Source organism: Pelophylax lessonae (assembly GCF_965119305.1).
Source record: "Pelophylax lessonae genome assembly, chromosome: 2".
In the NCBI taxonomy this organism is placed as follows: domain Eukaryota; kingdom Metazoa; phylum Chordata; class Amphibia; order Anura; family Ranidae; genus Pelophylax; species Pelophylax lessonae.
In genome coordinates, this window is record NC_138769.1 from 471493831 (window position 1) to 471517800 (window position 23970).

Here is a 23970-nt window from a genome sequence, read left to right on the forward strand (position 1 = left end):
TTGCGCTTTGTACAGAGTGCAGGAATCAAGAGTGCCCCGTGTACAGAGTGCAAGATTCATGGGTGAGCTACATACAGGATTCAGGGGTGCACTACGCACAGAGTGCAGGTCTCAGTGGTACGCTACGTACAATGTGCAGGGGTGCAACATCTCATCTCACAGTGTGCAACATCTCATTTCCACCCCTCCTCTGACAGACCCCCACCACAACTACTACTGCCCCCCACTACCAGACCACCCCCAACTAATGCCCACCCCCCACTACCAGACCATCCCCCGACTAACACCCACCCCTGACTAACAGACCACCACCCACCCAATTACTGCCCCCCACTACCAGCCCACCCCTCCAACTAATATTCCCCCCACTACAAGACCACCACCCACCCAACTACTGCCCCCTACCATACCACCCCCCCCCCACTACAAGACCACCACCCACCCAATTACTGCCACCCCTACCATACCACCCCCACACTACAAGACCACCACCCACCCAATTACTGCCACCCCTACCATACCACCCCCACACTACAAGACCACTACCTACCCAATTACTGCCACCCCTACCATACCACCCCCACACTACAAGACCACCACCCACCCAATTACTGCCACCCCTACCATACCACCCCCACACTACAAGACCACCACCCACCCAATTACTGCCCCCCCCTAACAGAACACCCCCCACTACAAGACCACCACCCACCCAATTACTGCCACCCCTACCATACCACCCCCACACTACAAGACCACCACCCGCCCAATTACTGCCCCCCCCTACCAGACCACCCCCCCCACTACAAGACCACCGCCCACCCAATTACTGCCACCCCTACCATACCACCCCCATACTACAAGACCACCACCCACCCAATTACTGCCACCCCTACCATACCACCCCCACACTACAAGACCACTACCTACCCAATTACTGCCACCCCTACCATACCACCCCCACACTACAAGACCACCACCCACCCAATTACTGCCCCCCCTAACAGACCACCCCCCACTACAATTACTGTAGGATTCGGCCCGCGAGCCTTGTGTTTGACACCTGTGCTCTAAACCCTATTTTCCATCCGTCTGGATTTCACAGACCACATCGGATTGAAGAGCAGCGGGTGTCAGCGGAGATATCCGCTGCTTCGTAGGGAGTGCCTGAAAAACTGACAGGTGGACCTAATCGAAAAGCCTGTGTGAAAGGGATCTAAAAGAGGCACATCTAAGAATGCAGGCATCCAGGTTAAAGCTGTCCACATAGACCGTGGAGAGAGTCCACCGGCTCTCACTGCTGTCAGTCTGCAATTGTGACCGGGAAGACTACCCTGCAGTAGAGAGATCTGAAATTGAGGCTTGAAGTGCTCATGGAGTGCAGAGTGGAAGGGATGACATCGATGGCGGAGAGGAGGATGCATACTTAGATGTGCCTGCTTTAATCATCAACCATGTGAGTTGCTAAATGTTGTACCTTCATTAAATGTAAACATATTGCTACACTTAGAGGCGCCTCTCTTCTTTTATACTCAGTTCTGACATGACGCTACTTGTATATCAAGACATCGCTTGTTTATCAAGTCAACATTTATAAAAACAAATTATGCTTGTCTTGCAAAACGCTCTCAATCCAACGTTTTACTGTATTAGTGTTTGGTTTGTTTTCTGACATTGTTCTGGTCAGCTGATCTGTGGTTTTTCCATGCTTCCTATGCTTGTATGGCTAGCATTGTTCTGTACACCACAGATGTATATATGTGTTAACTGAATCAAGACCTATGGAAAAAATATTTTATTATCCTTGACAAGTGATTTCTCACTAACAAAATACCAATGTTTATTCCGACAGAATATTCTGAAATACAGACCTAAACTTCAAATATATTTTGTTTTTATTTTATCAGTTGTGCCACTGTGTTATTTAAGCTCAAGTGACATGGTCAAACGTAAAACACTAGCCAGCAAGAACCGTAATGTTTGAGTAATGTTGTCTATTGGTAGAGCTGAAGTTTGGGTATGGCAATTTCTACATACTTGCATTGGTCCAGCTTGGATCAATATAAGCACGGTATGTAATGTATGTGCCATAACTGTGGGATCCCTGTGGAAGCTGGAAATCACTGTAGCTTCCGGGTCTCAGACCAGAGCAGCTGTAGGCTACATTGTGAACACAGGAGGTCACTCACTTGGCACAAGTGCCATTTTTGAATGAATTCAAAGTATTCTGTGATTGTCAGTTAAAGATAATGTTAGCTCTCCACCTTATACAATCAGAAAATTCTTCATATTCACTGAGGATATGCAAATTGTTACCTGAATGGCACCAGTGCCAAGCGAGCAACTTCCTATGGTTACAACGCAGCTGCTCGGCACAGGATGTGCAAGCAGTTTGAGATCATTGAAGTAGCAGTGCCTACTACAGTGGTTTCCAGATTTCACTGGGATCTCGCAAGTATGACACATAGGGGTTGATTTACTAAAACCAGAGTGTGCAAAATCTGGTGCAGCTGTGCATAGGAACCAATCAGCTTCCAGATTTTTTTTTTTTTTAATTGTCAAAGCTTAAAGTGCTAATAAACCCACAACAGTAAAAGCAGTCTTTATATGCAGTAAAACATGCTTATTATACTCACTGTGAAACCTAAGGAGTTAATCCCCTTTATCGTGTTAATCCCCTTTAATCCTGCCTTCTCTGATCCTCCCCTTTTACTGTCCCAAATCCATCTGCTGATAGAACAGAGCCTTGGGGGCACCCTGCACATGCTCAGTTTGGTGTGTATTGCTTTCTTAGAAGGGTGCATATGAAAAACACAGGGCCAACCGGCACCGTCCAGACAGAGGGTCAGGGGTCCTGCAGCCTCATAGGACAGAGCAGAATGGAAGCTCCTTCTACAAGCTTTAACCAGTGCTCAGCCGGAGACTGATGAAGTCACAAGACTGCTATATATAGCTGATGAGAAAAGGTATTTAGCAGTTTGTATTTACTAAATATTTGCATTTTCATGTCCTGTGGGCGACTAGATTTAGTAAATGCTGGGTCCTAGGTTTAGTAACACTTTCATTCTACTAGCTGAAGTTAGGCAATTATTGGCTACCATGCACAGATGCACCAGCTTTTGCACTCTCTGGTTTTAGTAAATCAATCCCATATTGTTCATACTTGCATTGGTCCAAGCTGACCAGTGTAGCTGTGTAAACATTAGCATACCCACATTTCCGCTTTATATACTTCTGAGGTTTCAGATATATCCTGTATCACTTACCAGTAGTCAAAAAGAACTCTGCCAAGTCTGGTTTGCATCTAAACTGACCACATCAAACAAGAGAAACCGAAAATCTTCAATGCAGTTTAAAAAAAAAAAAATTAGGGGTTTATTCATGATTTTCACCCAGAATTCACACATTTTTTCTATTTGGATTCAGTTGGAAAAATGTGTGAATCTTGTGGGAAAGTTGTGTGAAACTTAGTATATTGTACTGATGTCTCTACCTGAAACACGTATGTAAAACATTTCACAAAACTAGGCTTTATATGGGGGTCCACTAATCTTCGGTAGTAGTTATTAGGAATAGTTGTCAGAATACAATATATCACAAAAGTTTGTTGAACAAACAAAGAATTAATTTACCTGAAACACACTATTTTTAATACATTTGTAATATTCAAAGCAAGCTCCCTCGTCCATCCATGTATCCTTGCTTTATCTTGCTGGGAAATCACTTTGAAAAACACTCCTCTAGCATTTATAGCCGTGGCCATCTTAAGTAAGGGCAGATGATTCATTTAGCATTCAATTACTGAAATCCATCTGCCCTTAGCCCAGGCATGCATGCGGGAGGACTTGCTTAGCAAAGAAAGCCCTTCCTCCTCTCCTGCCCATTCACATGAAAGAAAAAAAATGCCCATGAATACTCCTGGGAAGTATGACATCTTTTTGACCTATTCCAGAAGCAGTAAAGAACTGTAGAAAAAGTTTAAAACCAGTAAATATTCTTATCTTCATATCTGTTGATTAGGGCTCGCAGTATTCTGATTAAGAATATTTAATGTTGATCGATTGAGTTTAGTTCCGCTCTAATATATTTATTTTGTATGATTGTCGGCACCATCTAGTGGCATAATGCAGTACATTTAAAACAATTTATTCATACTGTATAATAAAAAATAACTAAATCAATCTTTTATATGTACGGTACATTTCATCTCAATTAGACAAATGCTTGTGATATTTGTCCACCAAATATTTTTATACATAGACCCCTTAGAGTTTATGGGGCAAATGAGTGATTTCTCTCATTCAGCCTAGGGGCTTACCAAGAGAAACCTTAACGTGAATGGTCATGTTTAGGCTCTAGTTGTAAACTAGGTATCAATTCTTCACCAAGTTGAAATTAAGCCTTGCTACACCCTATCATTTCTATGTTAAATGCCAAAGCCTCTTCTGCCCACTGAGGCTCTGGAATTTGACACCTAGGTGACAGGGAGTTTGTTTTGGTACCGAGGGATGCTAAGATCTGTTGGTATTGATTTGAAGACTTGCACATGTAAAGCTCATTTTACTACTTTGTGACATGTTATTGCAGTCTTGGCCTTAATGTTGGAATATGTTAACATCTATACCCTTCAAGATAGTCTGGGACTAGTATTCCATCTATACATTGAAGAGAAGGGGCAACACCACTGCAGGTGATAATGATCCTCCCTCTAATGGCTGGGTGCCGATCAAGTGTGCGGTCTGGATAATCCAAATGAGAAAAGTGTGATACCACAACCCATGATCAGAGGTTACAAATATTTTTTTATTCCATACAATCCAAAACCTGAATGATGGTATAACACAACGATCCAGACAGATAGTAGCCAAGGTTGATGCGTTTCACAAAATACCTTCGCTTAATCATAACCTGAATATGACTAAGCAAAGTTAATTTGTGAAACGCGTCAACCTTGATCTGTATCGTTGTGTTATGACAGAAGTCACGTTTTGGATTTTATGGAATAAAAATATTTTTAACCTCTGATCCTGGAGTGTGGCCATCACACTTTTCTCATTAGCATTTCATATAACTATTGGTCAAACATTGTACTCAGCTGAAGGCTTTGGAATCATTCGCACAGCATCCCAGTGCTATGCATTTGCATTGTCGTGACTGCACATTGTGCCTTGTTCACGAGTTCTGCTGGTCCTGGATAAGTAGCCTAACCAATCAACTTTTTTTTTTTTTTTATCTTCTAACCTATTCTGGAAAAGTATAATCTGCTTCCTATGAGCTGCACAAACCTGTTTTTTAAATAGTTTAATACAGGTGCCCAACACAAAATTGTAAACTCACCTAAAATTTTTGAGATATATATATATATATATATATATATATATATATATATATATATATATATATATATATATATATATATATATATATATATATATATATATATATATATATATATATATATTTTTTTTTTTTTTTTTATATCTAAACATGCGAACACATGGGGCAGAAGAACATTTTGACAGTGTCTCTTTACTAGACTTTAAGTGCCGGTTCACACTAACGCGGCACGACTTCGGGGGCGACCTGTGAAGTCGCGTGCACCGCTACTTCGGTGCGACTTGCACGGACTTCATATAATGAATGTCAATGCAAGTCGCTCCGAAGTAGTACAGGAACTACTTTCTAAGTTGGAGCGACATGAGTCGCTCCTATTAGAACGGTTCCCGTAGTACTGCATGGACCGTGACTTGTCAGGCTGACCAGTCGCCTGACAAGTCGCGGTAGTGTGAATGGGCACTTAGTATTATCTTCCCAAAGAAAAATATTCCACTCTTTACAATCATAACCTATTCATGTCATCAGTTTTCGGCAGCACCTTTTTTTGTGAGCAACTATTTTCAAGGATGAAGCATGCGATGAGCACCTTGGGAATTGCTACTGCATCCATTTAACCAGATAGTGATGCGTTTGTTTATCAAAAACTGTATGAAATATCACACTAGTTTTATGTTGCCCTGTTACTTTTATAATAAAAAATATTACAAAAAAAATTGAAGTTTTATTACTCCGATAAGTACATTATCTATCTATATCAGTGATTGTTTTTTCTGCTCATCAGCTGTTCCTATTCTTAGTGCATTTTATGTGTGACCATTCCTGTTTTTCCAATGTGACCCATGATGCTGAAAAGGCTGTACACCCTTGGTTAAATACATGAGGCAAAGGGTGTGTATCCATTCATGCAGTGTTTGACTGCAATAAACTGGTTCATTTTCCATCAAGAAAATATTGCATATGATAACAGACCTTTTAAGATGCTTTTTACTGGAATATGTCCAACTGACAACATTGGGGCTGATTTACTAAAACAAATAGGCTGTTTACTTTGCAAGGGAAATTTCCCCAGAGCTTAGTAAATGTGAAATTTTACTTTACGAAGAATTCCCAATCGCTTGCAAGGATAATAAAACTGCATTTTTGATTGCACATCATTGGATGAAAGAAGACCGCAGAGCTTCACCCCATTCACTAACCTGTGGGGAAAATTCCCTTGTAAAGCCAATGGCCTACTTTGCCTTTATTAAATCGACCCCACTGAGTCTATTAACAGTCTTGGTTCCTTCATAGAAGCCAGTCAGGTTTAAACCTGTACATCCTCCCAGTAAGGCTTCATGCACGTAGTGTTTAGGTCCAGTGCACAAGGTTTTGTGTCTATGTGGGTGTGAGGTACAGATGCACCATCCAGCCCCGCAGCCAGCAGCCTGTCAAACTCTATGAGATGCTGCACCAATCAGTACTTACATTTAGTGCAGTATGCACCCAGGAGCGAATGACTGAAGCACGAGCAGTTTGTGTTCCGGGCATTTGTCATTACGCACATACTGCAATAAATGTAAGTACTGTTCGGTGCAGCAGCTGGCAGCATCTCATAGAGTTTGACAGGCGGCTGGATGATGCATCTGTACCTTCCACCCGCACCTAAACAGTGGGGCCTCATGCACTGGTGCTAAAGAAAAAGATTTGGGGTACTTATTTCCGATGATTGCAACAGGAGAAAACAGTGCGACCAAGCAGTGGGAAATCAAATCGAATTCTAGGATGCATCACTAGAGGGAGGGATAACCAGCAGGAGGAAGAAGGTTCTGATTCCTTTATATAGATCTTTAGTGAGACCTCATTTACAATACTGTGGGGGTTATTTACTTAAGGCAAATCCACAGTGCACTTGGAAGTGCAGTCGCTGTAGATCTGAGGGGGACATGATAGGACAATAAAACAAACAGCATTTTAGCTTGCACGTGATTGGATGATAGAAATCAGCAGAGCTTCCCTTCGTTTCAGATCTTCCCCTCAGATCTACAGCGATTGCACTTGTAGTGCATAGTGGATTTGCCTTTAGTAAACCAACCTGTATCCAGTTCTGCTGATTTCACAGAAAGATATTGATTAAATAGAATGAATCCAGAGAAGGGTAACACAATTGGTGAAAGGATTGGGGCAAAAAACATATCAGGAAAGACTTAAGTAAGGGAGGGGAGGTTGTGGGACTTTGAGTGAGTCGCGTGGTGGGAATAGCCATGCGTCTCCATCCCTATTCAATATTTCAAGAAGGAAGGTCGGGACTGAGAGACATAGACAATCTATCAGAGTAACAATTGCATTTATTGATGTCAGCAATAGTACACATAATCATAAATCAATAAGATAAAAACTCAAAAGTTTTTGATATGAACTGGATATGAACTGATAGGGATTGCTCAGATCCAGTGTTAGTAAAAATTCATTTGCAGATGTTAGAGTGGTTAGATGAAATCACCACGGATAAAACCATGTTGCAACGATGTAAAATTAATATATTGTGATCGAAACTTCAAAACTCCGACGCGTTTCGTGGACTTATAATGCCACTTCTTCAGGAAGATTCTTGGTTTCATGTGTTGCGATTGATAAGCCTGCTCACACAAGAGGTAGAGACATGGGGCCAGAGGTCTCCATCCCTATTCAATATTTCAAGAAGGAAGGTCGGGACTGAGAGACATAGACAATCTATCAGAGTAACAATTGCATTTATTGATGTCAGCAATAGTACACATAATCATAAATCAATAAGATAAAAACTCAAAATCAGAGTAACAATTGCATTTATTGATGTCAGCAATAGTACACATAATCATAAATCAATAAGATAAAAACTCAAAAGTTTTTGATATGAACTGGATATGAACTGATAGGGATTGCTCAGATCCAGTGTTAGTAAAAATTCATTTGCAGATGTTAGAGTGGTTAGATGAAATCACCACGGATAAAACCGTGTTGCAACGATGTAAAATTAATATATTGTGATCGAAACTTCAAAACTCCGATGCGTTTCGTGGACTTATAATGCCACTTCTTCAGGAAGATTCTTGGTTTCATGTCTAAAAATATATATATATAAATATGTATGAGACAGCAATAGCTATATATTAAACTGAGCAAAAGAGAAAAAAAAAAAAGGGGAAAGGTGAATCTCCCAGTTTGTCAAAAACTTACGTTGCGATTGATAATCCTGCTCACACAAGAGGTAGAGACATGGGGCCAGAGGTCTCCCACGGGAGGTTTACCTTATTCAGCTCAGCCCACCTCTCCCGATGTGTGGTGCCCTTGCCTTTGCCCGCTGCCTTGTGTTCCCTCAGCTCCCGTGGGAGACCTCTGGCCCCATGTCTCTACCTCTTGTGTGAGCAGGCTTATCAATCGCAACACATGAAACCAAGAATCTTCCTGAAGAAGTGGCATTATAAGTCCATATACTGCGGCGGTCAGCCCCCCCTGATCAAAGTGACGTATGGGTACTTCACTCGCCCGCAAACCAATAGGGGGCGAGCGCGCGCCCCTGCTCGTTCACTGCCTTCCCCGCGCGAGTCCGATGTCCGCCGGTCACTCGCGATCTCCCGCTGGAGAGGGAGAAAGGCAGGCGGCTGATGTAAACAAAGCCGCCTGTCATTCTCCTTGGTGTAACTGCAGAGATCATACGATCCTGCTATGTAGGATCATATGTCTCTGTGTTTACATCACAAGCCACGCCCCTTTACAGTTAGAATCACGCCCCTAGGGACACACTTAACCCCTTCATCTCTAATAAAGTTAACCCCTTCCCTGCCAGTGTCATTATTACAGTAACAGTGCATATCTATAGCACTGATTACTGTAGTAATGTCACTGGTACCCCCAAAAGTGTCAAAAATGTCAGTCAAGGGTCCGATCTGTCCGCCGCAAAGTCGAAGTCCCGCAAAAAAAAATCACAGATCGCCGCCATTACTAGTTTAAAAAAAAAAACAATAAAAATGACATAAATCTTTCCCGTAGTTAGTAAACGCAATAACTTTTGCGCAAACCAATCAAAATACGCTTATTGTGATTTTTTTTTCCACCAAAAATATGTAGCAGAAAACAAATTGGCCTAAAATGTAAAATTTTGATTTTTACATTTTTTTTTTTTTTGGGGGAATTTCATATAAAAAAATTTGAAAAATCTTGTTATTTTTTCAAAATTGTCGCTCTTTTCTTGTTTATAGCGCAAAAAGTAACAATCGCACAGGTAATCAAATACCACCAAAAGAAAGCTCTGTTTGTGGGAAAAAAAGGACGTCGATTTAATTTGGGTATAGTGTCGCACGGCCGCGCAATTGTCCGTTAAAGTCACGCAGTGCCGAATCGCAAAATAGGCCCTGGTCTTTGAGCAGCCAAATCCTCCGAGGCTTAAGTGGTTAATATGTACAGTCTGGAGGAAAGAAGGGAAGGGGGACACAGGTTAGAAACCTTTAAATACATCAATGAAACCAAAATCAAGAACATGGGGACATGACCTCAAACTAACTGGAGGAAAGTTCAAAACTAATCTTAGAAAGTATTATTTTACTGAAAGGGTAGCTGATGCTTGGAATAAACTACCAGCAGAGATAGTGAGACAGTCAACAGTAAATGGTTTCAAACATGCTTGGGACAAACCTAGGTCTATACTCGGGCAACAAAGTTAACGGAAAAAACAAAACCACAAATGCGTGGACTCAATGGTCCACTCAGCCTTTTTCTGCCATCACTTTTCTATGTTTCTGTAGTGTAGCTGAGGCCTAAAGTAAAAGTAGAAAAAAAAAGTTTGCTTGGCTGCTGATGGACAGCACAGTAGATGATTTTATCAGGCACTGTAATTGGATGGTAGAATGCATTTATATGTAATGCGTAAGAAAGATAAGAAATCATAAAATATAGTTTTATTCAAGATAATTACAACATTCTTGAGAATGAAACAAAAAACTCAAAACTTAGTAACAAATGTCATAAGAAAATGCAGTCACTTTTTATCATGTACTAGGAATATTAGTGAAGGTTTGTTTGGTGCAGTGCAGGGCAGAATTGCTGTTTATAAAGAGCAGTATTGTCTACAGTTTACTTCCACACAATGAGCATTGTTCAGGGATTCACAGGTGATTAGGAATTCAAGTAGAAAAACAGCTGCAAACATTTCTTGTGTCCTCACTCTGCGGGGAATTTCCCCCCAAAAATGTCAGTTTGGGAATGGGCTCCTTTGCAGTCACATAATTGATAATGAAAAATAAATGCAAACATGGTTGCACCATGTTCAGGTTTGTAAATGATATCCGTGGGTAGACTAGACAATATTCTGAAATATATACAGTATGCAGAGCAGCTGGGAGTTTTACCTCTTCCCTTCAGGCTGCTGGCTTTCTTGTAGAAGGGAGTTGGGTAGCTGGGAGTGTAGGTTCACCAGATTGCTTTGCTGATCTACCCTGGTGGAAAATGAACCCGGAAGCACTCAGCTCTGAGCACTGCTGGGTTCAGAGCTGAGAAAAAGCTGCTCAATTAGCTTCAACAGAGTGCATAGACAACATTGGAGTTTTTATAGATGCCTAATGTTTCCTGAAAGAGAACCTCTCACCTGCAGTATGCTATCACATAGGTGCTGATTGGCCCCATTGTAATAGCAACCTATTACAATAGCTCGCCTTTAAAAAAAAAAAAAAAACATAATACACATGATTTTTAATTTAAAAAATGTGCATTTTTTTTTTACACAGCAGCCTGCAAAGCATTGCACCTGCAATCAGTGGAATGCAGGAGCAATGTCAGGCACCTGCAAGAACTCAGTACCTCCTGTATGGGCAGGCAGTTACTGAAGTGCAGGAATGTCAATGAATTACGATGGTGCTCCTCATCGCAGTTTATTGAGAACTACAAGCAATCTGCCATGGTAATAGAGAGGGAATTGTGGGGGTGCAGAAGGCTGCTCTAAAGTATGTTGCAAAAAGGTGAACACTTCCTTCAAGCTAAAAAAAAAAGTTTATTAAAGTAAATTTCAGTATTCTGATAGATACATGGATTTTTTGGCTGCCAATCTGGGGTAGACAGCTTACAATTCAGGACCACTTTCCTCCTTTTTTTCTCTCTCTCTCTCTTTCCTCCCTTTGTACTTTTTACTTCTCTCTCTTTACCTGCAATATATTGTAACAGGGACCCCTCCCTGGGTCTTCCCGTTTGTGACATGTTTATTTTCTGAGGGTCACAAGTCTGATGTTGGATACTTAGTTCAAGGTCTTTCCTTGGATGTTTTTTTCAGTCTTGGACATTAAACATTTATGTCTTGGCACAACTGCTTTTTAGGTTGACTTATGTCCCTAAATATGTTTTATTACTCACCTCTATGATGAAAAGACCTGAAATGTTGCCAACCTGTCTGGCGTTACTTTTACTCTGTATGCATTGTTGCTATAAAAAGAGAATAAAAAATGGTTTCCCTTGAAACTTGTTTTTTTCAATTGTCCCAAGCACTTGGCAGAGAACGGATAATAAGCAGCACAGCCAGAGAACAATTGAAAACCAAGCTCAGAAGTAAACATTTTTTTAACATGAAATACATGTTATTTATTTAATTTTTTATTGGATTTAAGATAAAAAAAGACTTTAATACTATTTTAACTGAGCAAGGAGAAAATGGGACCTGGTTGGTTACTGTGCATAGCTGATTAGGATTCTCTCTGCTCTAGCTTTAAAAAATTTGCCTAGAAGGTTTTGGGGTTTAAGCAATCTTCAGGCTTAAAAAATGCCGCTCTAGGTGAGTGACTGACTCTCACATGTTTTGCGAAGAGGAACCCAGGGTGCTGCACAGCTCGTCTGTGAGATTCAGAAACATGCAAAAAAATCCAGAATATTGCTGCACTCCTTGGTAACTTTATTGAAGTATTAAAATCACATCATATGAGGTTTGGGTAAGCGCTGACTTTAGCACGAAACGCGTTACCTTTTATGTTCCTTTCATACCTGTGATGTGATTTTAATACTTCAATAAAGTTACCAAGGAGTGCAGCAATATTCCGGATTTTGCAGGCCTCTGAATCTTTAGGCCTAACATGCATTTCAAGGTGCGTAAAAAAATAAAAAATTGCTCCGGCAGTGAAAATGTTTTTTAAAGCAGCTGAGGGAGGAGTTCCTGAATCAAGCTGAAACCATGTAGTAATTCTGTGTTCCTGCTCATCGTTAGCGTTGCCTTGCTGAGAAACCAAATTTATAAATGCCCCCCCAATTGTGTTTTCAGGTTTCAATGGAAATGATTGGGTGTTTGAAATTAAGACCCCTTCACAGACATTTGACTTAAGCAAATCAAGCCCTTATATGCATGATCCTGAAGTAATTCATGACATTACTATGTCCAGGGTGTCTAAACCTTTACACAATTCAGATCAGATCACAAGGCTTTAATTAATCACTTCATAATATGCTTATTACAATATAATCTGTAAATTGAATGAGCACATTTTGTTCATGTTACCTTATAAACTGATTTTTTTTACTGAGACGCCCCCTAGTGGACAAGAATGTCCTGACATGTTCAAACAAAGCTTCACATTGGTACTTGCTGACTTTTAAAAACAAACTCACAAATGTTACAATTTTTTAGTTTTTATCAATGTCAGGAAAAACTTTTTTTTGTGTAAGGAGTAATAAAATTGACGAAAAAACTTGTCCAAGAAAAATGCTGTAGAATTTGAAATATGGTGGTAAAAAAAATCTACTAGTTTTTTGGTTGCAGATTGTAAACAAAAGCCTTCTAGGTAAGCATCATATTTACATTCAATTGCTTGTACATATAGGTTTACATGATGATATACAACACATTTTGTGATACTGAACAGGATAAAGGATAAACATTTTCAGGCATATATTTAAACATTAAGGAAGATGTAACTATGTATTAGGCTGTAGTGAATACTGTCAAGTAATGGCACTCAAATCTTATTTACATGTTTTCAGCAAATACTATATACATTATAGCAGATAGATCTATTTCTGTATTTCCACTTTGTGAGTAAAGAAACCCAGATCAATCCTTTGAGTGAAAAGATGTGGTTGCTCTCCACTTTAGGAAATACTGGCCGCACACAACGACGAATTTAGTGGCACCATCTTGCATCAGACTGGCAACCCTGACCAAGCTGGTATAGTCAATGGTTCTAGTACTGACTAGGATTACAACAGCATAACACATACAAATGGATAGCCGGTGTGTTGGGGGCGGGGATTAGGCAATGAAAAGGAACTAGAAGATACACAAATCACAAGTAAACTTATTTAGGTAACAAACATTCGATATTTCTTTAAATGAGCTCAAACAGTAGTTTGCAGCAGGTGGGTTTATTTGCAATCATTGGCATGCTGTAATGTCCACTTTATGCCTGAATTATACCACTATTCCTGTAATGCTAGTTATGTTCTCAACTCACAGGTGTGCAATTGGAAGATAAAGGATTTTCACAATAAGTACCCATTCACACCTGTGCAAGTTGTCATGCAAAATGCTCAAAATGCATGTTCATGGGGCCAGTTTGCACCTTTGCAACATGCTTCCCTGCAACAAGGTGCAGGTGCTTGTTTTGGTGTGCCAGTACATTTTTTGGCCCCGTTGACTTCAATGAGAGTGCACAAAAAACATGCAGACGCACAAGTGTGAACCTAGCCTAATATTTTAATTCCTTTTTTTTTATATATGTTTTATGTTTGAGATATGATTATCTACTTCTTTCTATATGAGATGTACCTGAATGCCAAGAGATCTAGGATTGGAACAAATCTTTAAAATTCCAAAGGGCCTGTCCACCCAAACCTGATGCTGGGAGGTTGAATCACCTACTGGTTCATGTTGTCCATCTAGGACACTACCCGTGAACCCCCTGAGTCTCCAGATCCATGGCAATGCAACAGGTCTCATTTTTTCCTGTGTGTTCTTCATTAGAGAATGTGGCAGGAGAAATTCAACTCAACAGCCTTGTTTTAGGAGCCAAAGAGATAATTCTGATCCCTATGAGTAAGCTCCAGTGGGTGGAGTGAAATGTATTTGGGGCGTGGCCTGACAGGGGTCCAGGCTGAGTCTGCCATTCACTATCATACAGCAGGTTTTGGCTTGATATGCGGCTCCCAGGACACCAAGTCACTCTCTACCATTGCCTGGAGCTTAGACGATCTCCCTTCCCAACCAGCACTCACAGCGGTGGGCACAAGACTTCATTCCCATACAGCTTGAGTGGCTCACACACATATCCTTGGTTTACAGTGTGTTTGAGAGTGGCAACATTTCAGATGATTTAGTTTAAAATTAAAATGGAACTTAAGTCAGAAAATTAAGTCCTGCTAGATCACTTCCGGCTGGCAACTTTTGCAGGTATAGATATGTAAAACATTAAAAATAAGTGACTATACTGTTTAAAATTCAGGAATACACTGTCTCACCCTTCTCAGCACATGCTCAGTTGCTCTCCTTTTTTAGGCACTGCCGAGTTTGTAGAGGCCAATCTGCTGATAGCCTTAAAGCGGAATTAAACCCTCCTTTACAGCCAAGAAAGCTGCTTCTCTTTGATCTACAACTGCCATGGTGCTGCACATGTGATAAGTTATGACACCAGCCATTTGATGGTTTGACAGTGTGGTTGAAAACACAAGCAAATGTGACAGCAATCCCAGCATTCCAGGAATGTAACTGTTTTTTGAACCTGTTAAATTGATGGGTTTAATACTGCTCTTCAGGGGCTCTGGGCTTCAGAAAAATGGCAGCCTCTGGCAAGCAGACATTTGAGCAATGCTGGAGGCAATTTAGAGCACACAGTAATTTTGGTGGCATAATTAATAATGTGGAATGTATGTTCCTTGCTAAAGAACATTATTTTTTATCAAGTTGTTCTAGTAAAGTTCCACTTTAATTAGCAGGTTTGGGTGGACATGCCCTGTACCCACCTTTCTCTTATGTGTTATGTAGTTACCCTAATGGTCTAATGCAAGAAACAATGCATCAGCCACAAATACATGGGTTTCCATTTTTTATTTTTTCTGGTAATATTATAAATGAAAAACACCTTGCATATAAATATGCTTGGACTAACTTTAGCTATACATGTTTATAGCATCAGTTACTGTGTTGTAAATGGACGTTCTGGAAGACACATTGATCCCAGCGACAAGTGTAAGAGTAAAAAAAAAAAAACATTATATGTAGAAGAAAGAAATGTGTGATCAGCTTGTATTTAGTGAGGTAATAAGTTAAAAATATAGCACCAATATTAATTCTGTTAATTTTGATTTTTCCACATAAAAAAAGATAAATATATTTTACAGGTATTTCATGCAAACTTGACAGCGACTGATATGAGTTCTAATCAGGCCAGCTTTCAGTGTATCTGAAGACGGAGAGCTATGGAAGTCGTCGTCAATAGTTGTAAGCCAGAAGCTGTACTTGTTGGCAAAGTAGTGACAAGTCCCACGAGCACCGTTGCACTCAATGAATGGAGTCGCTCTAAAGTCTTCCAGGCAGCTACCAGGAGAAGAAAGGGACTGTCCTCCTCCCTCGTCACCTGCGGCTGTATGCTGGAACACAACAATTATAGTAAATGTTAGTCTGGTTGATAAACGGCCCATAGATGGATCCCAAATCATTATTTAAACATTCAACAGTTCACTTAATATTTGGAATAAATCATTTCTTATACATATATCCCCATTTTTTATTTTCAATCAAAGGGTCCAGGGCCAAGTTAAAATCTCCACCCAGAAAACTATATTTCCCATAGCGAAATGAGCTAACTCACTTAAGCAGGATTCCAAAAATATAAGCTGAGAGGTATTTGAAAAATATACATTTGCCAAAGTAACAGCCATATCCCCAATCTTCCCCATAGAAATAGATATCTGCTTTGAGAGTCTGATAATTGATCCTCCAACTCCATGGCAGGGTTCTAGCCAGGTCAATTGATACCCCTCACGATTTGGGATTATCTGAGCATCTATGGTAAGACACTGGATACCTTGCATCTCTCATAAAGGCCGCCTGGCATGGGTGTAATGGGTTCCTTGCAGGTAGACAATATTAGCCCGCATCTGCCAGCACTCCATGAGAACCTGTGTCCACTTCTCTGGCACATTTAACCCTCTAAATTTCCAAGATACTACTTTTACTGTGTTTATGGTACAACAACACTTAGAAGAAAAGAAAAAAAAAAAGCCCTGCAAAAAATAAAATACTAAGGGTGCCTAGCACCAATGCACCCCTATCCCTCCAAGGGGTAATGGGTGCTTACAGACCAGGGGAGGAGCATTCAGCCAAAGAGCTAAGCGATCGCCTCCGGCTAAGCCAAGCGGGCCCACCGTATAGTCCTCTCACTATTTATATAGGGGTGGTAATCCAATGTCAATTAGAAATAATGTTTTAAAACCGACATATCTTAGTTCCCAAGTACATTGCAGGAATAACAAATAATCTGATGTCCTGCCCGTTCCAACAACTTAATGTGTGCACTGGTCCACATCATTTGGTGGGGGGAGGGAATTATGGTGTGGAGTTGTTTTTCAGGGATTGGGCTTGGCCCCTTAGTTCCAGTGAAGGAAACTCTTAAGGCGTCAGTATACCAATACATTTTGGACAATTTCATGCTGCCAACTTTGTGTGACTGCGCACCAGTGCACAAAGCACGATTTATAAAGACATGGATGAGCGAGTTTGGGGTGAAGGAACTTGACTGGCCTGTACTGAGTCCTAACCTCCACCCGATAAAACACCCTTGGGATGAATTAGAAAACTACGAGCCAGGTCTTTTCGTCCAACATCAGTGCCTGACCTCAGAAATGCGCTTCTGGAAAAATGGTTAAACATTCCCATACATTCCCATATTCCAACACTCCTAACCCTTGTGGACAGCCTTCCCAGAAGTGTTGAAGCTGTTATAGCTGCAAAGGGTGGGCCATCTCAATTTTGAACCTTACGGACTAAGACTGGGAAGCTATTAAAGTTCATGTGCATGTAAAGGCAATATGGTGTAGTTTATGGACAGACTCAGATGGGCAAGGGTTAGAAAGCCTACAGTGAAACTTAAGGGCAGGGTATATAGAGAGCATAGTGTAAAGGCAAATTTTTATAGCAGCTAATCACACCTAAAACATTGCTTCTGCTTTGCAATCAGATACCAACATTTCAAACAATTTCAGGTATCTTTTACATGTACCACATTACATTTTTCTGTGCACTAGCATTCATCACTGCAGGATAAAATAAATATCAGAAGCTACCAGGAGTTACATGCACTCCATGTGACATTCTATTTAGGTTATGGTTTCTTTAGCTTACCCTTAATTGTTTAATTGTATTTTATCTGACAATCCATGTGCAGTTACCTTTTTTCTTTATGTACTGCCATACTAGCAAAGAGACACATGATCCCATGTGACAAAGTAGTAAAGACAATTTTGGAGTTGAGTCATTTGCACTAGTTCTTCTTTCTTCCTCCGTAATAAAGATCAATATAATTCTACTGAATTTATGTACTGGGGCACTGACTATACACATTGTGATTTGTGATGAGGGTTTTGTGGGGCTAGCTTCTATTTAAAACACCTAATGTGTAAGATATCCTTTGATGAAGAGAGGCGCTAGAGCAATACAGCTCTTTGCAGCTCATGGTGCTGAAGGTGAAATACTATTCCTACTTCTTTCCACAATGGTTGTGCTTTACTGCTCCCTCTCACTAAGTACACCATAAGAGTCAGCAGCCATATTGAAAACAAAGTATTCCGTGTGTGGCTATATCTATCTTATCTTAAAAGGGTTATAAACTATTTGATATGCATATGACTAGCCTTAGGTGATACACACAGATGAAACAAATACTCCTACATATGTTTTACCTGTCTATCTGCATTATTCTCTTCTCTACATCTGTGCAAAGCACAAAATGTATAAAGCTTGTCTGAGAGTTCAGAAAAGTGGGAGGAGAACAGAAGTTACACTCTGCAGAGCTCAGTGGAGAGAGCCCTGAGAGCTGATTGGAGGGAAGAGACACACACCCCTCCACACAGCTCACAGGATCAGAGCTAAGGTTATCAATCAGCTGGAGGTCCATCCTCTGCCCCCATTTTTCTCTCGTTGTCAGAAATACTTGTCAGAAGTGACTCATGTGGATAGTGGAGCAATGAGCGGGCAAGACAGAAATGACACTTAGTGCTCTGGATTTGAGACAAGTACACACTATAGAAGGATATGCTTTGTTCATATTCCATGTCTAAGGTTTACAACCACTTTAACCTTTTGACGCCAGCCGCATGCATATATGCAGCCGCTCGGCGGGTGGGCCTAATGCTGAGTGGCAGCATATATGAAGCCCTGTTAAAACAATTTATCATGTTGAAAGCGCACTACCTGCACACTCCCAGCACGGTAGCCCGTGGGGATTGGTCAGCTCTCAATGCATACAAACGATCAGGAGTATTCCGATTATGTGACCGCTGTGACAGCCAATTACATCGGTCACATGACCTGAATGCCCACCTCTGCCTCCTGGATTTTAGAACTTTTAAAGGGCTTGGGAGGCGCTTGACTCAAAGGGGTTAGGACTGTTAGGACCTGCCATCAAAGAAATATAGGAGGTGCCATCGCTACCCTCCTGAGAATGGCAGTGTATTGCTTCAGTATGTTCAATAATGAGCCTGGAAAAGGCATGCAGTGAATGAAAAGCCAAGTAAAGTCAGAATTCCTTACATATATAATGCATTTTCCAGGCCAGGAAGTTAAAAAGTATCAGTGAAGCCAAAGTATTTGCATGACTGCCAGAACACTAATGTTTTTAGTGGGAAAGGGTCATAATGACAGCTAAATGCACCTTACAAGGAACACATTGGCAGGAGGAGAGGGAAGGCCTCATCAATCTGCTGCTGCCCCTTCAATGTCCAATCTTGGACTGTGGGTGGGTAAGTGACCCAGCTGTGTCACCTAATTGCAGTAGACAATTGTCTGGTCGCCAGGCTGCCTATGCGGAGTGGCATAGCAGTGTACACTAAAAGGGCAGAAATATCAATCCTGTGGAAGGTAAAACAGCTCTAATATAAGACTTTCAATTGCCTTTCCTGGGGTTCAGTTTTAGGACTGCCTCTTATATGTCTGCATCTACTGTTCCTACGTGGTCATGATTCCATTGTTCTGACAAATATAACAAAATACAGCACAAGGCAACTTATTTCCGGGAACTGTATTAATGTTATTATGTATTAAAATGTAATCCCCATTTACAGCAGAACTGATTGGGAAAGGGAGGGCAGCACTAGGGACCAATGAAGTGTGCTGCATGCACCTTACAAAGAACAAATTGGCAGGAGGAGAGGGAAGACCTCATCAATCTGCTGCTGCCCCTTTATTGTCCAATCTAAGGCTCTGGGTGAGTGACCCAGCTGTGTCACCTAACTGCAGTAGACAAATGTCTGGTCGCCAGACTGCCTGTGCGGAGTGGCAGAGCTTTGTACACTAAAAGGACAGAAATTCCAATCCTGTGGAAGATAAAACAGCTCTAATAATAGACTTTTAATTGCGTTTTCCTGGAGTTCGGTTTTAAGACTGCCTCTTATATGCCTGTGTCTACTGTTCCTACGTGGTCATGATTCCATTGTTCTGACAAATATGACAAAATAAAGCACAAGATAACTTATTTTAGGGAATTGTATTATCTGTCTTGTTCTCCTGAGCTTGTGCAATCGGTGATTCTATTTTAATATGTATACCCTCTCTTTCACAAGGATCTAACAGAAAACCTGAAGATGATTATTAGATAAATGGAGAAGAGACGTGTTATCTGATCTTACCAAAGTGCTAAATTACTGGAAGTATAAACTGGAATGCAATACTTGTTATACATACATAGGGTTGCTTTGTAAATTAAATAAAGTAAGGGTAAATAAATGAATTACCATAAGAAACGAGTATCCAATCCACAAGCTTCGCCAGCCCTCTGGGCACAATGGGATGGAGGTATCTTGGCTGTGAACAGCAATTGCTACTGCAGGGGCCTCACAGACCGTACAACGACTTATGTAAGGCTTGATTTCATCTTCAACCACAGGCATCATTGGAAGAGAAGCAGTGGTTGACAGCCAATAGGATTTGTCGTTACGGCTGGCGTAGTAGCACACATCACCTGGGTTGCAGTACAGGAATGGCATTGTGCTGAAGCGCTGCAAGCAAGATCCAGCGAGACCTATTGAAATGAAATATGATTGGTTTCATTTTCAAGATACTGGGATTTTATTTTTTTAAACTATGCCAAACTGTTAGGTTCCATTCACACCGGAGCATAGCGATTTACTATAGTTTTTCGGCAATTTTTAAAAGTGATTTTGCAGCTTTTTACAATCATTTTTAAAGTGTTTTACAGCTTCGGGCGTTTTTGTTTAGCCAATAGAAATCACTAGGTGGAGGAGAGGGAGAGGAGATTAGGGGTGGAGAGCTGCTATTTGAGCAGAAAACGCTTGCAAGACACCAGTAAAAACGCTTGTAATCTGCCAAAAAGAAGCTCATGTACTTTTTTGGGTGACAGGCGTTTTGCTTTAGACAACAAAATGCTCAGAACAGGGGCCATTGAAATGAATTGGCTTGTTGAGCGTTTTAGTGCTATAAGCTTCAAGCAGAAAATCGCTATTGGTGAATGGGGCCTTAAGAATAGATTCAACACTTGTATTTTGTGTAATAAATCACACAGTATTATTGTAAAAAATATTCCATGGATCCTACCACAAGTCTTGCGATTTGATAATGTTCTGGGCTGTTTGCCTCTGCTACACTCTTAGCATTGCTACCATTTCTCTCTGTGTAATACAGAATACTATACTATGGAGATAGTCCATAGTCCTAACATGGTTCCTGTCCTAGGGTGCCAACAGGGCTTCCTTATGGATCCCGCAGAGAGGGTCAGCATTGTCACCCTAGGACAGGAAGTGTTTTACTGTTAGAATCACCAGATAAGAAAAAACAAATGCATTCATCACAAGTCTGTTAGACTGCAATATATTATGCATTACCTTCAGTTCCAGATCATGTATTCCAGTACCACAAAGGCTTTTGCACTTGGTTTCTTATATCAGTCTTAAGTGAATGAAGATTCTACTAAGGTCAGGTCCTAAAATGCAGTAATGACACCCTAAGCCCTGATTCACACCTGAGTGATTTCAAAAGCTTTTCTAGAAGTGTTTCAATGCTCAACATAAGGGTTCTCATTATATCCTATGGTTCTCATAGTATCCTATGGTACATGAGCATTGAGGTTGTTTTACCTAAACTGGAGAGTGTAAAATCTGGTGAAGCTTTGCATTGAAACCAGTAAGCTTTTAGTTTTTTTTGTCAAAGCTTAACCACTTCTGGACCAGAAGGATTTGCCCTCTTAATGACCAGGCCATTTTTTGCGATTCAGCACTGCGCTGAAATTTGCGCAGTCGTGCGACGCTGTACCTAAATTAAATTGATGTCCTTCTTCCCCACAAATAGAGCTTTCTTATGGTGGTATTTGATCACCTCTGCGATTTTTATTTTTTGCGCTATAAACAAAAAAAGAGCGACAATTCTGAAAAAAATATATATATATATATATATATATTTTTCATGATCTGCTATATAACATTCACAAAAAAAAAAATTTAAAATCAAATTTTTTTTTCAACATTTTAGGCCAATTTGTTTTCTGCTACATATTTTTGGTAAAAAAAAAAAAAATCGCAATAAGCGTATTTTGATCGGTTTGCACAAAAGTTATCACGTCTACAAAGATTTATGTCATTTCTATTGTTTTTTTTTTTTTACTAGTAATGGCGGCGATCTGCGTTTTTTAGCGGGACTGCGACATTGCAGCGGACAGATCGCACCAGCTGACATTTTTGACACTTTTGGAGGGACCAGTGACATTACTACAGTAATCAGTGCTAAAAATATGCACTGTTACTATAATAATGACACTGGCAGGGAAGGGGTTAACACAGTGGGTGATCAAGGGGTTAAAAGTAAGCCTAGGGGAGTGTTTCTAAATGTATGGGGGTTGGGCTTTTGAAATGATCACAGACACCTGTGATCCTATATAGAAGGATCACAGGAGCTCTGTGATCCTTCCAGAGAGAAGAACGGTCAGCTGTGTTTACAACAGCTGACCATCCTTCTCTCTCACGGGGAACGATTGCGGGGGCCCGACAGCAATCTGAGCCATCGGACTCCCGTACAGCGGAGTCCCTGCTGCCGAGTGGGGGCGGGAGCTCACCGCCAGCGGTGCGTGCTCGCCCCCTAGCTGCAGGCGTGCAACCGACGTAGAGCTATGTCAGTTCGCACAGGAGGGCCAGCCTGCCGCAGTAAATCTGCGGCGGGTGGTCCTTAAGTGGTTAATTGAACAAGCTGAAGTTAGAAGCTGATTGTTTTCTATACAGAGCTGCACCCGGTTTTTGCACTCTCCAGTTTTAATAAATCAATCCTTAGGCTCCATTTACACCTGAGCGTAATGCAGTGACAGCTGCTGTAGCGTTTTTTTTTTTTTTTGTTTTTTTTTATGGAGTGTTTGAATGGGCCTCCCTCCACTCCAAAAATGCTCCCAAGAAGCTCATATACCAAATCTTGGCACAGAGCCAGGAGCATTTGGCATTGCGATGTTTGTCGTGATTGTAAAAGAACAAGTAATGCATTTTTTGTGGGATTTCCTGCCTCTCCTTCTCCTAGTAATACAAACTTTCTATTGGCTTAAAACAAAAAATTCTCAAGCTTCAAGACGTCTGAAAAAAATACATGCACAGGCATGCACAAAAAATGCTCCAAAGACACATAGATAAGCTCAAGTGTAAACCTAGCCTTACAGTCTGATTTAAAATCACATGACTCAGAACCAAAATGTCGTGGGACCGAATTTTACACTAAGGGGCTTATTTATTGAGTAGTGAATGTTGCTTTCACCATTCAGTGTTTAATGAATATCATATTTACTGCTTAATAAATATGATCCTAATTCTTTAAAAATGCACTGCTCTTCTTTGTTTTGGTGTTGCACCAATACCAGGTTTAGGTAAGTGGTTCAGTTAAAGAGTATGTAAACCCAACATTTCATACTCCTGATATGTGCCTGATGTACCATGTATGTACCATGTATGATATCCTGTATCCTGTTCTCTTTGTATTGCTTCCTTTGTGTGGAATCCCTGCTGTGCCTGCCAGCCCCTCTGCTTTCCTATTACAAACTGACCACACTAAGCAGGATAACACACTGTGGTCAGTTCTCTAGCTATGCTGGAAACTCAGCCTGCTCTCCTTCTTTTTCAATAATTTTTATTGAAAGTTTTATGCATAAACATCAGAACAATGACAAAGAATACCATTTAGGGGCAAAGCCATTACCGCAACAAGCTATAATATTCCCCAAGGCAGACAAAGAGAAAACAGTGATTACCCACACAACTGTCGAACAGAAACACATAAGATAGGCTACACTAGCGTAAATTCCTGAGCGGGTAAAAGTGTATACGCATGCAGCAACAAGCCACCCTGAGGGAGCCCCAGTGATAAGTAGAAAAGTGCAAAAGAGACGAAGAAGAAAGGTAGAAGGAAAAGAAAACGTTGGAAAAGAAAGAAAGAAAGAAGAAGCAGTAGAAAGG

The 23970-nt window shown here is 40.7% G+C and overlaps 1 protein-coding gene across 1 annotated transcript in view; it reads right to left on the reverse strand.

Moving 5' to 3' along the window:
* Positions 1 to 15345: 15345 nt before the first annotated feature.
* The window catches only part of COL4A2 (collagen type IV alpha 2 chain), a 281040-nt gene continuing 272415 nt past the window's right edge, over positions 15346 to 23970 (reverse strand). The window contains exons 48-49 of the mRNA XM_082244771.1: positions 20266 to 20552; positions 15346 to 15906 (exon numbers count right to left, since the gene is read on the reverse strand). Coding sequence (XP_082100897.1) covers positions 15652 to 15906; positions 20266 to 20552 — 542 coding nt within the window. The 3' untranslated portion in view covers positions 15346 to 15651. The remainder of the gene's footprint in view (positions 15907 to 20265; positions 20553 to 23970) is intronic.